A 15,630-nucleotide genomic window follows, 5' to 3' on the forward strand; every position below is an offset into this window, starting at 1 on the left:
ACAAAATGGTGATCGGCACCTAAGCAAGGACACCCAAAGTTATCCTCTGGTCTCCACTCACATGTGTACATGTACACAGGCACCTGAGCTTACACTAGCACACAAAGACAAAATGTGCTATTTGAGGCTACGAGTGTGGGTAAATGGTTGCACAACTGTCCTACCATGCTCTAGGTTTGATTCTTACCACCAAGAGAAAAAAACAAAAAGTACCATCTTAATGAAATATTTTGTAAAATATGAAAGCTTTACCACATTGTCAGCACTATACAAGTCAAAGTGTCCTGGTGTCCTACTCTACAATGACAAACAATGCTAACATCTTATAGACATAGCTATGAGGAAATACCCATTCCTGAGAATACAGTTCCCGCTACAGAGAACACCTAACCCTAGTTACCAGAACCCATCCAATTACTTAAAAGGTCATGTAGGTTAAAATGATTTGCCAAGCACAGTGACTCATGCCTATAATTCCAGCACTCCAGAGGCTGAGGCAGGTGGACTGCTACAAGTCTGAAGCCTGTCTGGGCTATACAGTAGGATCCTATCTCAAGAAAATAACAAAATGAAACAAACAAGAATGATTACTTCAAGCGTGTTTAACAGGGACTAGGTTTGCTATATGAGGAATGATATCTGAGAAGGGTCTAAGCAAAGATATGGAGCAAGTCGAGTTTAAGTAAGAGCAGGAAGATCAATCCAAGAGTCCTGGAATAGGATCACACCTACAGCACTCCTCAGATAACAGACTTCCCCTTCGAGGCCCTGACTTGGAGCTTGACCATTCTCCCGGGCCCCCAATTCTGAATCCTGCATCACACTAAGCATACCATTCTTTCTGTCATAACCAGAACATCTCCACTAACACTTCACCAGCCCAGAATGATAGAACACAAGGACTAGAACGGGCACTGTTAGTGCAGCAACACCTTACAGAAGCCCTGGGCAAGCAGCTATTACACCACACTGAAATTGCTCCTCCCAACACACACACACACACACACACACACACACACACACACACTGCTCACAAATCAATGTTCCTAACACATTGCTCTTATCCTGAATTCGAGACTTCCCTATTGGAGGTCTCCTGACTGTCCTACATACACTCTTCACCATTCTAAGTCTTCCTTCGTGTTCTTTCCTATAACATGCCTTTCCGTTCTTGTTTTTCAAATCTTTATTTTATTTTATTTTATTTTATTTTATTTTGGTTTTCTGGGACCAGGTCTCAGTATGTAGTCCTAGCTAGTCTGAAACTTTCTATGTAAACCAGGTTGACCTCCAGGTTATGACAGTTCTCTTGCCTCAGCTTCCAAAAGCAAAGATCATGGTGTATGCCACCTTGCCCAACTTCAAGCTCTTCTCTTTTAAAATTCATACTGACCTATTTGCTTTTTCAATTTGTATTTGTGTGTGTGTGTGTGTGTACAGACATGCATGTAGAGGCCAGAAAGGTCAGTGTCAGGGTCTCCCCAGCCTAGGTACTTCTTTGGAGACTTTCCATGACCTTCACTGATTTCTCCTTCCTCAAGAATCCTATAGCATTTAATAGTGGATCACGAAATCCAGAGCTTATGGTCTCTTCTGAACCTGCCGACCTGCACACGCTCTGTAAATAGCTGTACTCACTTATTAACTCTTACATCATGTCTAGTCAGATTAACATTCCTCAATACGAGGACTATGGTTTTATGTGTGAGTGTGCGCGTGCGCGCACACACACACACACCATAGTTTCCATTGTTACCAAATATTTTTAACATTTGTCGTAGGCTGTTTCACATATCACATTTCATTTAATGATCACAAAGTTGTTTTTTATATTCTTTCTATTTCAACCAAAGAAACAAAGGTATTTTTGTTCAAGTAGCATAAAGTTGGGAAAAAAAAATCAGGCTGAGATTCAAGCTATACTTGCTCTCTCTGAGCTGGCACAAAGCAGCCTGCAAACAACTATCTGTTGCATTATCTTACCTTTTAGATATAGCTAATGGGCTGATCATGCCAGTAGCCTTATGAGGTAAAGTGGGGTAAAGAACTACCCTTTTAGGTCAAGGCCCATCAGTGTAAGGGTCAGTGACTGGCTGTGGCTGTTCAATACCTTTGAACAGCTGTTGGAATCCTCATATTCACCCAAAATGTCACCTACTCTCTAGCATAAATGTTCCTACGTCCCTTCTGAGAGTCCTATCTCAAAGAGGACAAAAGGATTAAAAAACAAAAGCAAACAAACAAACAAACAAACAAACCCCCCCTCAGCTTCAGTCAATAATATTACACAAAGTCTGACCTTCAGAGCGGACCTCCCTGCCCTCCACTGTAACTCTCCAATGTCTCACTTATTAAACACTTCAGCCTTGTGATTGTGAGGGAAATGACATTCCCTCCACTTTACAAATAAAGTATTCAAGTAAAGGGCACTGTTGATCTGAAGTCACGCGGCCAGTGGCTGCCTCTGACTGCTCTAGTACCCAAGAAGACACTCACAGGTGGCATCTGACTTACCTTGGTCTCACTGGGCTACAATTAAAATTATAGCAAATTTTCAGAATAATTTACATGTATTGAAATTCACCAGATGTCAATCTTATACGTTCCAGTGTCTCTCCTCCATTTATTTGCAATGTGCCACGCACAAGGTCACTTCACCTCCCCAACCCCCAACAATTTTATCCATAAATTATCTACGAAAGAGTAATGGTCTGAGAAGTTACTCAGGCGATCATAGGACACAATGGACACTGTCTGCCATTGGATGGGTACCTAGCAGGTGTGGTTCCATTGATATGGATCCCCATACGCCTCAGGGTTCACCCACTACAGCCACGCGACAAGGTGTCCACGAGTCCAGAGGCCCGCACGCGGCCTCCAGGGTTCCCAGGACCCGGGGCCAAGCACGCTGCCATACCTGCATAGAGTCGGCGCTGACGATCTCACCGCCGAGCCGCTGGCCTAACTGCAGAGCCAGGGTGGACTTGCCAGTGCCAGTAGCCCCGAGAATCACTACAAGCGGCAGTGTTCGCTGCAGGCCGCGGAATCCAGAGCTCACAGAAACCGCTCGTGCAGCCCCCGCAACCGCCATCTTGAAGGCATCTGAGCATGCGCCAAAGCGGCTGTCCCCATGGCAACAGTCAGTGCGCCGGCGCGGACCTCCGGCTCAGAACGGGGTGGGTGGGGGAGGGTGTAAAGGAGGAGAAAACTGCAGGACAAAGGTACCAAGCTTGGGAGGACCATGACGTAACTGCTTTCGACTAACTGAGATTAGCCCAACGACTTGCTTTCTCATAGGAGATGGCAGCCCATCTAAAATATTTCTGTCTACATTGCGTCCAGGCACCCACTTCTTTTTCCTCACAGCATTAATTCAAGGATAAAACTGGATAACTGGCCTCTGGTTTATTGTCTGAGTTCTACAGGCTGTTACTTTCACAAAAAACAAGAAACACATTCTGACTAGGTCATTGCTGAATTTCCTGAGCCTAGCACAGGCACGCAATAATGATCCTACTTAGCGATGGATCTAATGAGCTCAGAGAGTGGCATTCTTCAAAATCAGATCTGTCCAATTCTCAGTCAAGGGCACGGCTCTAATGTTTTAATTCCACAGTCATTTAGACACAACCAGAAAGCAGGACAAACTCTCCATTGGCATAAAGCAGTCAAGAGATAGGCTAAAAGCAAAAGAGCAAGCAAGTGAGCAACAACCCAAAAAGAAGAAGAGGAAATGGAAGAAAAACAAAGGGTGAAGCAGATACAAGCGAGGGAAAGAAAAATCAGAATCAAAGATGACCAGAATTCAAGATTAGACACACCACTTTAAGAAACGGCTTTAGGGGTCCAGAGAGATGGCTTAGCAGGTAAAGTGGCCTGCTGACAGATCTGAAACCTGAGTTCAACCTCCAGGATCCACATGGTGGAAGGAGAGAGCTGATGCTGACCTCTGTGTACACGCACGCACGCACGCACGCACTGAAGTTTAAGTGCGTGTTAATTAAGAAAGAATGGTTATGGAACCAGATGAACCTAGATTCAAATTCCAGCTCTCAGACTTATCAGCTGAGAGCTGATTAATTCTCATCAGAATTAATTCCATTGACATCATTTCTTTTCTCTTTGTCTGAAGATTGAACCCAGGGTCCCCTGGGTGCTGAACATACAGGATAGCACTGAGCATACCTCAGACCCTTACTTCTCCTCTCAACCTCAGCAATTTTATCTTTCAATTCTTCTGAGGGTTGCCATAAGGAAAAGGTGAAATAATGTCTGGAAAGTGCTTGCTTCAAATGCACTGGCACATAACAACCACCATTTGTTGAACAGTTTGTGTTATTATAATTGTACAATCCCATCTGCCTCCCTAAAGAAGTAAAAGCAAAAGCCTGAGGGCAGAGAATCTTTCAATAACGTGTAAAGATACTTAAATACCCCTTCTGCTAACCTCTATCGAATTGGGCAGTTTAAGGGGTCTGAGGATGCAGGTTTAGTGGTAGAACATTTGCTTGGTAAGCATGAGGCTCTGGGTTTAGTCAGCACTGGGGATGGGGGCGGGGCATAACCGCTTTTTCTCTGAGACTGCTTCTGTCTAGCTCCCAGGTAAAGCCAGGACTTACCGTGTCAGAGTATTCTGATATGGTTTGTAATGTGGTGGTATGAAGCTGCAGGAGGGGGTGCCTTAGCATGGACCCACTGAGCTTCCCGGCACCCTGCCCTCCCCCCACCCCAGGTAGCAACCATTCGATGGGTTTAGTATAAAATGAAGTTTATTTGGGGGCATGGGAAAGGAGGTGAGAAGGGAGCGGAGGCAGAGAAAGAAAGGGGACAGAGAAAGACAGAAAGAGAGAGGAAGGAGAAAGAAGGGAAGAGGCTGGCTGGGAACACGTGGAGGAGCAGGATCAGAGAAAGGGGCCAGAGAAAGAGGAGAAAAGCCAGAGAGAGACAGAGAGAGACAGAGAGAGGGGGGGGGGGAGGGAGGGAGGGAGAGAGAGACAGAGAGACAGAGAGACAGAGAGAGACAGACAGACAGAGACAGAGACAGAGAGAGAGAAAAGCCTGAACAGTCCTTTTATAAGTGAGCCAGACGAGTACCTGGTTGTTGCTAGGTAACTGTTGGGCGGAGCCTAGGAGAAAAGCTAACATAGTACCTCACACACCCAGAAATGCAGAGTATATCACCCACTGGCCTACCTAGAATGACCGCCATTATATTTTTCATCACTTCAATCTCCTTAGGCTAAATGGCCACTCTCCTAGACCTAGGCTAAACCATGTAGCTACACATATTGTTTGGGAGAACTCCCATTCCTCGTCCTTGGTCTCTGAGAAATTCTTTACTCAATCCAGGCTGTTTTATGGAAAGCCTTGTTCTCTCTAATTTGTGGTACCCGCCAGGGGCTGAGTTTAAAATGGAGATGTGTGGCCACAAATCCGGCAGACACTCTCACATGATGGTTGTTAACTGTAGGGCCTTTGCCTGGAGACTTTCAGAGGGTATGGTTACCATGACAACCACCAGAAAGATGGCAGGCTAGAGGAATGATGTACATAAAGAGAAAGGGGAGGCTGATTTCATGATGACAGTCTGACGATGACAGACTATGCTCACTCACAGATAGGCTTACACTGTCCAAGTCATGACCAGGTGACTGTTACTAGAGAAAGAGAGAAACAGGAGGGAAACATTTACCACCAAGAGACCAGAAGAGGAAGAGGCTCGTTACCAAGGCAACTGGAGAGAAAGGAATGAAAAAAAATAGGGCTTCACCACAGCAGCAGAAAATTGCTTCTAGCCAACCAACACAGGGCTGTTGCTATAGTAACAAGGAGAACAGGGATCCTGTAGACCATGGGGAGAATTATCACTGAAATGCTGAGCAGCAAAGACTCCTAAATTAGAATGGAGCCTGTGGTCCAAAACAAATGAAGAGAAGGAAGAAAAAACATCCCGCCGTTTCCATTCATCGCATTTCTACTGGTCCTACCGAAAGAAAATAAGGGCATCTTAAACCGCCCCCTCCTTGATTTGTAGTTCTACTACAGTGGTCTTCTGAACTCTGAATTATACTAAAAATGGTTCCTGAAAGATATCCCGTAATTCAAAATTCTGATCAGAGGCATTGTGTCGGACGGAAAACTAGGGAATGGAAGCGTATGACCAGGAGATGTTTAGTACTTCGGAAACAACAACAACAGAAAGCCTTCTGACAGGAGCATTGCAGGGTAGTAAGGAAATAGAAAGCACAGGGAGTCGGGAGAGTTGTTTGTACTCAGTCCCAGGTATTGAGATTGACCCCTGTCTTCATGAGACCAGGTGAGAAGAAACTCACTCTATTCTGAAATGATGCTCAAGAGAAAAGAATATACATGTCACCTGAAGTTTGCGAATAGACCTTAGGAAGAGGGCTGTTGCAGAAGCTTAACTCTAACACACTTCATGCATCATGCTCGGACTATTGCAAACAAAGAAATCCTGGAGGGGTTTTGTTTGTTCGTTTGTGTGGTGCTGGAGAAAAAACCCAGGGGACATCCATGTTTTCTAGGAAGGTACTCTGCTACGAAACTAAACCTTTTGCCAAGAAATCCTATTTTTGTTTATTTCCGAAGCAGCATCTCCCTATTTATCCCAGGATGGTACTGAGCTCAACATCCTCCTAGCTCTGCCTCCCAAACGTGGGCATTAGAAGCGTGAGCACCATGATAGGCTTTCAGGTATTTTTGTTTTAAATTGGGGGTGGCAAATACCTATAGTCCCAGCATTCAGAAGTCTGAGACAGGGGGATTATCACTAGTTTGAAGCCAGCCTGGATGTAGCAGGTACCAAGCCAGCCAGGTCTGCATAGTAAGACATGGTCTGAGCACCCATCCCTATCTTTCCTCTAAAAAAGAAATCTTAGTTTTTAAGGCAAAAATGACAAGATAGGTTGAATTTGGAAGAGTACATTAAACATACAGGAATCAGGTCCTAGGAACGCTCAGGTTACTTAGAAGGTGGAGATTCCCTCTTATCCTTCCGAAATCCTAAGGATAGCCACCTAATTTTCACATTGTCTGTGTTTCCCTGGGAGAAAGCATATACGTCTGGCTCTCTGTGTACCTTTCTCACCATCTTTAAAAAACAAAGAATAGTACATGGGATGGGGTGGGCATGTAGAAATAGCAGAAAGAAGAAAAATGGGATGCAGAAAGAAAATGGTGATCCATGCATGCTCATTACATTATCTCCAGTTCTCTTATAGAGTGTGTATGTGTGTGTGTGTTGCATGTACACACATGTGTGTGCGGGTGAACATGAATATATGTGAAGGCCAGAGATTGACATAAGGTGTCTTCCTTAGTTACCCTCAAACTTTTTTTTTTTTTTGAAATACAGACTCTCACTGAACCTGAGGCTCACCAGGTTGGCTAGACTAGCTGGCCATAAACTCCAGGAATCCTCCTATCTTTATTGAGGTTTCAGGCACATGTCACCATGCCCAGCTTTTTATGTGGATGCTGGGAACTTGAACTGAGGTCCTTATGTTTGCATAGCAAGCACCTTCCTGACTGAGTCATCTCCCCAGTCCCCGAATAATCTATTTAATTTGGGGGGGGGGATACAAGAAGGCAAAAGATGAAGCCATTTAGAGTAGAGGGCTCATCTAAAGCAGATCATGTAGAAGACAGACATTTCAGATGAATTCTGGAAGGCACTGTGGTGTTCAGAGAAGAAAAATGAACAGGCCATGGGAATCTTGAATTGTTGGTCTTCAAGGTGAGAAAGCAGGCTCAAAAGCAAACACATTGGGCATGGTGGCACATGCCTGTAATGTCAGCACTTGGAAGGCAAAGACAGAGGCAGAGGCAGGCAGATCTCTGTGAGTTAAATGCCAGCCTGCTACAGGGTGAGTTCAGGCTAGCCGGGAATAGATAGGAGACTGTCTTAGGGTTTTTACTGTTGTGAACAGACAGCATGACCAAAGCAACTCTTATAATAACAACATTCAATTGGGGCTGGCTTACAGGTTCAGTGGTTCAGTCCATTATTATCAAGGTGGGAGCATGGCAGCATCCAGGCAGGCATGGTGCAGGAGGAGCTGAGAGTTCTACATCTTCATCTAAAGGCCATTAGGATAAGACTGGTTCCCATATGGTTAGGAGGAGGGTCTCATTGTCCACCCCCACAGTGACACACTTCCTCCAACAAGGCCACACCTACTCTTACAAGGCCACACCTCCTAATAGTGCCATGCCCTGGGTCAAGCATATACAAACTACCACAGAGACTCTGTCTCAAAAAAGGGGAGGGGGGGACATTAGCTTTTTAGTACAATCTAAGATACTCTTCAACCTAATTCAACCTTCTTTTTTTTTTTCAAAGAAAAAATATTTCCTGTGGGAAATATTTCATAGTAAACTTAGTGCCTAAATTTACATTTAATTTCTAGAACTCCCACAACAAATTACCACAAACTGGGTGACTTAAAATGAGAAATTAATTGTCTTATGGTTCTAGAAGCCAAAAATCTAAAGTCAGGCTGTCTGAAGGCTCTGCCCCTGTGTTCTCTATAGTTTTCCTCATTTTGCTTTAGGTAGTTGCCAGGAACACTTCCTGTTCCTTGGTTTCTGACCATATAACCCTAATCTCTGTCTCTTTCACATGGGCTGTTTCTCCTCTTTGTACCTGTTTGAATTGCCTTCTCCTTAAGTCAGAAGTGAAGCAGAATCACTACAATTCAGTTACATCTGAGTCTTAACTTGAGGACACCTGCAAAGACTCTATTTCTAAATAACACTCACAGGTTCTGTCTGGTCCAGATGGGTGGAGTAATCACAGTTGTTACATTGTTTTCTGAGTCCTTGTTTGCACTGGGTACGGGTCTGTTGAAATTTGGGACATCTTAATTGCTCAAAATAAGGGAAAGGAAGAAAAGAGTAGTACTCCCTTTGTTCTTGAGTTTGTGTTCTACCAAGTGGTGTCACAGAGTTTGCTCCAGAGCATACCAGAATAATCTCAGAGACAACCTGTTCAGCCCTGTAGGAAATCTGTACAATCAGGGTGGTGGAGAGTCAGAAAGTACAGACCATCAGAAAAACTGTCCCATCCTAAGCTCCCATGTGTTTCAAACTCTCTCTCCTTGTCACACCTCTTTCTGTCACCCTTTCTCTGTCTCTTGGGTGACATTCTGGGCCGCACACATCTTTATGTCTTTGTGAGTTTCAAACTTGTGTCTTCTATTGAAGTTCTTTAAGGTTGTGTATTATGTCTTATTTTTTCATTGTTTGTGCATGCATGTGGGTATGTGCTACGGTGTGTGTGTGAAAGGCTGAGGACAGCTTTTAGGACAAGTTGGTTATCTCCTACCATGTGGGTCCATGGGACTGAACTCAGTCCTCAGGTCTGTAAGCACCTTTCGCAGCTGAGCCACTTCATCACTGAAATCATTTGTTGTTGTCTATGTTTTGAGACTTGGTCTTTTTATGTAGCCCTGGTTGATCTCAAACTCATGACAACCTAACTGACTTGGTCTGCCAAATATTAGGTCAAACTCCTCCAAAACTTGTATTTTCAGCTTTCTGCTGGGTGCTTCATTTCTGGTGACCCCATCATCTCAGTCTTACTGTGCTCCAAACCCCATTCAGTTTTTAGGTTCTTCCCTTGTCTTCCCTCCTCCTCCTCCTCCTCCCTCTCCTCCTCCTCCTCCCTCTCCTCCTCCTCCGTGTATGTGTGTGTGTGTGTTTATATATTGCTTAGGCCAGAGCACAGAGTGTGTGTATACATTTCTCTCTCTCTCTCTCTCTCTCTCTCTCTCTCTCTCTCTCTCTCTCTCCCCACTACCCCTCCCCCTCCCCCAGTGTATGTTAGACCAGAGCTGAGAACTTGAGTGCTCATCAGGCAAATGGCCCTATTGAGCTATATCCCCAGCTTTGACTCCCTTTTCAAAGACTTTCAAGTGGATGTTTGCCTCCACCAGGATCCCCTCAGAGACCTAATGCGACTCTAATTTGTCAAAATGAGAGTGCTGAGCTAGTGGAGATGATACACACACGGGAAATGGTACCAGATTGCTCTCCTCAACCTAGATCTAGTACAAACTTCCCAACTGAATCTTGATCCTCCCAGATCCCAGAACATGTTCCTCTCCAAGTACATTTAAATAGACTACCTGTGCAAGGACTTTATTAGTGGGATAGCTACTGAAATTCTTTCCTCCTTCTGAGTCTGCAGGCCTTGTCTGTGACCCTGTGAATCGGCTCTTGAACAGTGTGCCTGGCTAGTTTTATGTCAGCTTGACATCTGAGAGGAAAGAACTTCAATTGAGAAAATGCTCCTATAAGTCTGGGCTATAGACACACATGTAGAGCATTTTCTTATTTACTGACTAACGAGGAAGGGCCTGTCCATTGTGGGTGGGGCCACTCCTGGGTTGGTGGTCTTGGGTTCTATAAGAAAACAGGTTGAGCAGACCATGATGGGCAAGCCAGTAAGCAGCACTCCTCTGTGGTCTCTGCAACAGCTTCTGCCTCCAGGTTGCTTCTGGGTTTGAGTTTCTGCCCTGGCTTCTCTCCATGGACTGTGACTCAGGATATGTACGCCAAATTAACCCTTTCCTCCCCAAGGTGCTTTTGGTCGTGATGTTTCATTACAGCAATAGTAACTCTAACGAAGACAAACTTCCAGAAGGGAGAAAACAGAGCTGCAGGTCCCGCTACACACATTGCTGTCACCACGTGGGAGATGAGAGTCTAAGTACCTGGACCAATGCTCTTCTGTATATTTTCTCCACTAGCTTGCTGCCTGTTAGCAGTACAAACTCAGGATCCGACCCTAACCTTCTGTGGGATGGAGAGACACACAGAGGTTTGAGAACCAGGTTTTTTTTTTTTGCTAGGCCTGGAACCCCATCTTCACAGAAAGCCAAAGCAGGAGAATGGCAGGTTTTAGAGTTGGCTAGCCGGGCAGTGGTGGCACAAGCCTTTAATCCCAGCACTTGGGAGGCAGAGGCAGGCGGATTTCTGAGTTCGATGCCAGCCTGGTCTACAGAGTGAGTTCCAGGACAGCCAGGGCTATACAGAGAAACCCTGTCTTGGAAAAAAAAAAAAAAAAGAGTTGGCTAGGTGGTAATGACACCCGCCTTTAATCCCAGCACTCAGGAAGCAGAGAAGCAGAGGCAGGCGGATCTCTCTGAGTTTGAGGCCAACCTGGTGTACAGAGAGAAGTTCCAGGGCAGTCAGGGCTTCAAAAAGAAACCCTGTCTCCAAAAATAAGAGAGCACCAGGCATGGTTGAGCCCCCACCTACAATCCCAGCACCTTGGGAGGCTGATACAGGAGGATCACTGTAAATGCTAAGACAATTTGATCTAATAGTAAGTTCCAGGCTAGTCCAGGTTACTGACTCAATTAAGAGTCTAGATAGAATAAGTGAATGGGGTCAGTTTGCTATGTGTGTCTAAGGCACCAAGTGCCCTATGAGGTACAATGGAGGATGTAAAACAGGCTTATAGGCATAGAGCTTCTGCTTACCGTGGGCCCTGGATGCTGGGGGCCAGTCAGAGGCTCGGGCCTTTGCTCTCACCTTCTTTCTCCGCCTATCTCACTCACTTTGGTGCTCCCTGACTGATGATTCACCACCATTCGAGTACACTAGTGTGGGCAAACTCATTCATGAAATTTTCAGGAGTGACAGGTTGAGGGGCGGTGTGTGTGTGTGTGTGTGTGTGTGTGTGTGTGTGTTACACTAGAGACTGTGTAGGGTCAGAGGTCAGTTTCCTTCAGACACCATCCACAGAGTCTCTCCCTGGGACCTAGGTCTTGATGATCAGGCTAGGCTATCTGCCCATCCACCTGTCTCTATTTCTCCCAGCCCCCAGCACTGAGATTGCAAGCACATGCCACCATGTGTGGTTTTTTGCTTTTAAATGAGTTCTAAAGATTGAGGCTCAGATCTCCATATTTGTAATATGTGCTTTACCCACTTAGCTGTCTTCCCATTCCTTGCTGAAAAGATTTCTCATTTTACCAGCTCCTCTGCCTATTGCCTTTCATATATGACTAATCTGGTCTAGCGATGGTGGCAAACCCCTTTCATCCTAGCCCTCAGGAGAAAGAGGCAGGCAGATCTCTGAGTTCCAGGCCAGCCTGGTCTACAGAGTTAGTACCAGAATAGCCAGGGCTACATAGAGACCTCAAAGGGAAAAAAAAAAGACCAATTTGTTGTCTAAGCACGGCTTGATTAAAAAAAAAAAATCTTAATGTGTGTGGATGTTTTGCTTGTATGTATGTCTGTGCAGGATGTGCACGCATGGCTGAGGCCTGTGGACATCAGGAGAGTCCCCTGGGACTGGAGTTACAGACAGTTGTGGGCTGTCATGTGGGTGCTGGAAATACAATTCTGGTCCTCTGGAAAAGCAGCCAGTGCTCTTAACTTCTTGAGCTGTCTCTCCAGCCCACTAAATTAGCTCATTTGTACAGCTTCAGCAATACCAACCATTTACTGAATAGCTACCGTTGTTCACAACAACCTAATTAGAAAGATGCTATTATTTTTACCTGTTTCAGATTTTAAACGTTAGGAAAATTGGAGCCAGGCAATGTTGTTAGTAACTTGCCAAAAGTCATACAGCTAGAAAAATGCAGAGCCAAGGATTGGAATTGAGATCTATAGGAACTGAGTGGCCTCTTAACTATACTTTTTCCCTCAAGTTTGAAGACAATCCAGTATTTGCCAGGCTCCTACTAGACCCCTGGCTCTGTGCCTAATCATTTAATAGCACACCTGATTAAAGACTTTAAGAACATATTTACATTTCCTTGCCAAGAGAATGGTAACATTAATATAGTTGATCCCTTTGGCAGAGTAGTTCTAAATAAACAGACATTAACAAAAGACCGCCCACTGGGTTTGCAGTAGCAAGGTCCATGGTAAGGGAACTTTAATCTGACACATTTAGATACTTTGCTCTGGCCTACCTAGTCACTCAATCCTTAGTGGTTTCTGGTTATCTTACTCCCTAGAAGGAAACATCTCCAGCACTCCTGATCCCTTTCCTCTTCTAACATTCTGGAACACGGGGATCTCAGGAGCACCTTTGGCCAATTCAGATCAAATAAGATAGTCTATCACATCTCAGTCCCTCCAACCCCCTGAGCTGCCAGTTGGAGCAGGAGTTAAGCACTCTCCTTCGCCTGGCATTTCTGTCTAAAGTGGATGACCCACTTCCTACGTTGGGTGCAGTTTTTCCACGGCCCCTTGATGCGTGCATACCAAGATAAGCGTGCAGCCCTGTAGGTATCCTGTACAGAGGCAAACCTAATTTGTAGAAACCACTCTCTGAAATCCAGGAATAAACTCTTGGTTATTTTCAGACAAAGACAGAGGTAGGAGTTTGTAGAAACCAGCTAGGAAGGAGCTTAAAATACTTCACATTCCAGAAACTCCCTCCCTTCCCCCCAAGGAGGAGGCTTTGTTCCCACCCCTTTCTCAGCCAACTTGACTCAGAGCTAGCTAGCAGCTGGTACTGTGTGAGTTTAGATGCTGACTTTGCTGCCTCGGAACTCTCCACTTTGCTTATCTGGGAAAAGGGACCGCCACTGCCTGCTGCTCTTCAGGTTACTGTAAAGATGAAGCTCTGCCAAGAAGCTGACTTCTGAGGACTTTCCCCTGGCTCCTTATTATTCTAGGAATGTCAAGGTGTGGTGATGGTGGTGGTGGTATCGTCCTACAAATCAGTCTCTAGACAAATGGCTTCAGAATAGCACATAACTCAAAGGTATCAGGCCCTGGATTTTATTCCTAGCACTATCAAATACACCAAAATAAATAAAGAAATCATTGGCAGTTTTAATTTATCTTTTCTTGTGTGCATCAGTTGTTTTGTCTGCATCTATATCTGAGAGGATGCCAAGTCCCCTGGAATTGGACAGCTGTGAGTTGGCATATTGGTGCTGAAACTGAACCCAGGTCCTCTTCCAGAGGACCACTTGAGCCATCTCTTCAGCCCCAGAGAGTTTTAAGAAAAGCAGTCTTTGCCAGGTGTGAGGGCATATGCCTGTAACCCCAGCACTCTAGAGGTGGAGGGGGTAAGTGTCAAGACTTCAAGGTCATACTTAACTACACAGTGAATCCCAAGACCCCTGGTCTGTCTCATAAATCATCTTGGGGTCTGGAGAGATGGCTCAATGGTTAAGAGCACTGGGTACTCCCTTTTTTTTTTTTTTTTTTTCTTTCAGAGGACCCACAATCAGTTCCCTGTACCATGTGGCTGTTCACAACTGTCTGTGACTCCAGTTCCTGGGTGTCTGAAGCTGTCTGTGGCTTCTGTGGGCCCAGACACACATATGGTACAGACCATAGATGCAGGCAAGTATTCATACATATAAAATAAAAATAATAAATACATCTTTAAAAATTAAAAAGAAAGAAAAGTTTTCTGAAATATCTTCTCCGGTTCTAGGTGTGTGGCATGGAGGCAGTTGGTCCAGAGAAAGGCAGCCAGAGGGAAAGTTTACTTGATGAAAGATCAGGCTTGTAGATGTGACTTTACTATGACTTTGGGCAAGAAAACATACTGAGCTCTGGTACAAAAGGGCGGCTACTGCTTGCTTACCAGGGCAGTGGTAAAGATCACGGCAAGCTGAGGAGTTAAGAGCTTTTTTTGTTTGTATTTGATGCTGTGTGGGATTGAACTCAGAGATTTGCACATTCAAGGCAAGTGCCCCACTACTGGGCAATATCCCAAGCCCCAGGAGAAGCTTCCAGAAGCTTCTTGACCCTATTCATGCTCCACGGGCATCTAGGCATCAGGCAGGCAATAAGACCCCAAGTGTAAGGGAGAATTAGTGGAGACCCGAACACCTGTCTCTAACCATGATGCTCATGGCCTCTTGAACAGCAACTGTTTCCTTTCCCCAGAGGGTGTGTTTGGAGTAAAACCATCCAACCCCATGTACAGATGATGTTACAGATGTTGCCATGTGGCAGGCTGATCATGGAACATTTGTTCCACTTTTTCCCAGAAAGGGCCAGGCTACTCCAGAACTGTAACTTTGCTACTGTTATGAATCATAATGTAAATACCAGCTATGCAAGATATCGGACATGTGACCCCTGTGAGAGGGTCCTTCGACCCCCAAAGAGGTCACAACCTCACCATCTTCATTTGTAGCCCTGGCAAAGTGAGGTTGGCTTAATCCACTGTGCGGCAACGCTCCATGAGGAACAGTTATTGACAAAGTCTCTCACTTGGCATTTACGTCAAGTTAATCGGAGAACCAGAGAGCCTGATTTTCCCTTTCATTAATTGAAGAAAAAAAAACCCAAAAATCATCACACTGAAAATCCTCAAAGAATTGTTTTGAAAAATCATCCTACAAACTGTCTTAAGAGGCTGGGTGTCATGTGGCACTCTTTAGTCCCAGTACTAAAGGCAGAAGCAGCCAGACTCTTTCTGTGTTCAAGACCAGCCTATACAGGACAACCAAGGCTATCTAATAAGACTTTGTCTCAAAAGACAAAACCAAGTTGGATCATACCTTTAATCTCAGCACATGGGAAGCAGGAACTCTGTGAGTTCAAGGCTAGCTTGGTCTATGAGTTCCAGGACAGCCTATGTAGGGAGACCCTGTCTCAAAACAAACACCCCCCCAC

General features: G+C 45.0%; 1 protein-coding gene across 2 annotated transcripts in view; it reads right to left on the reverse strand.

Annotated features, from left to right (window-relative positions):
• Trit1 (tRNA isopentenyltransferase 1) overlaps positions 1 to 3,105 on the reverse strand; it is a 45,070-nt gene extending 41,965 nt beyond the window's left edge. Inside the window, exon 1 of one of the 2 annotated variants that reach the window (XM_028773836.1) lies at positions 2,918 to 3,105. In XM_028773836.1, the coding sequence (XP_028629669.1) occupies positions 2,918 to 3,091 (174 nt within the window). In that variant the 5' untranslated portion in view covers positions 3,092 to 3,105. The remainder of the gene's footprint in view (positions 1 to 2,917) is intronic. The other variant, XM_028773837.1, reaches the window with a different exon arrangement.
• Between the last annotated feature and the right edge of the window lie 12,525 nt (positions 3,106 to 15,630).

Source organism: Grammomys surdaster, unplaced genomic scaffold (assembly GCF_004785775.1).
Source record: "Grammomys surdaster isolate TR1022 unplaced genomic scaffold, NIH_TR_1.0 235, whole genome shotgun sequence".
In the NCBI taxonomy this organism is placed as follows: Eukaryota; Metazoa; Chordata; class Mammalia; order Rodentia; family Muridae; genus Grammomys; species Grammomys surdaster.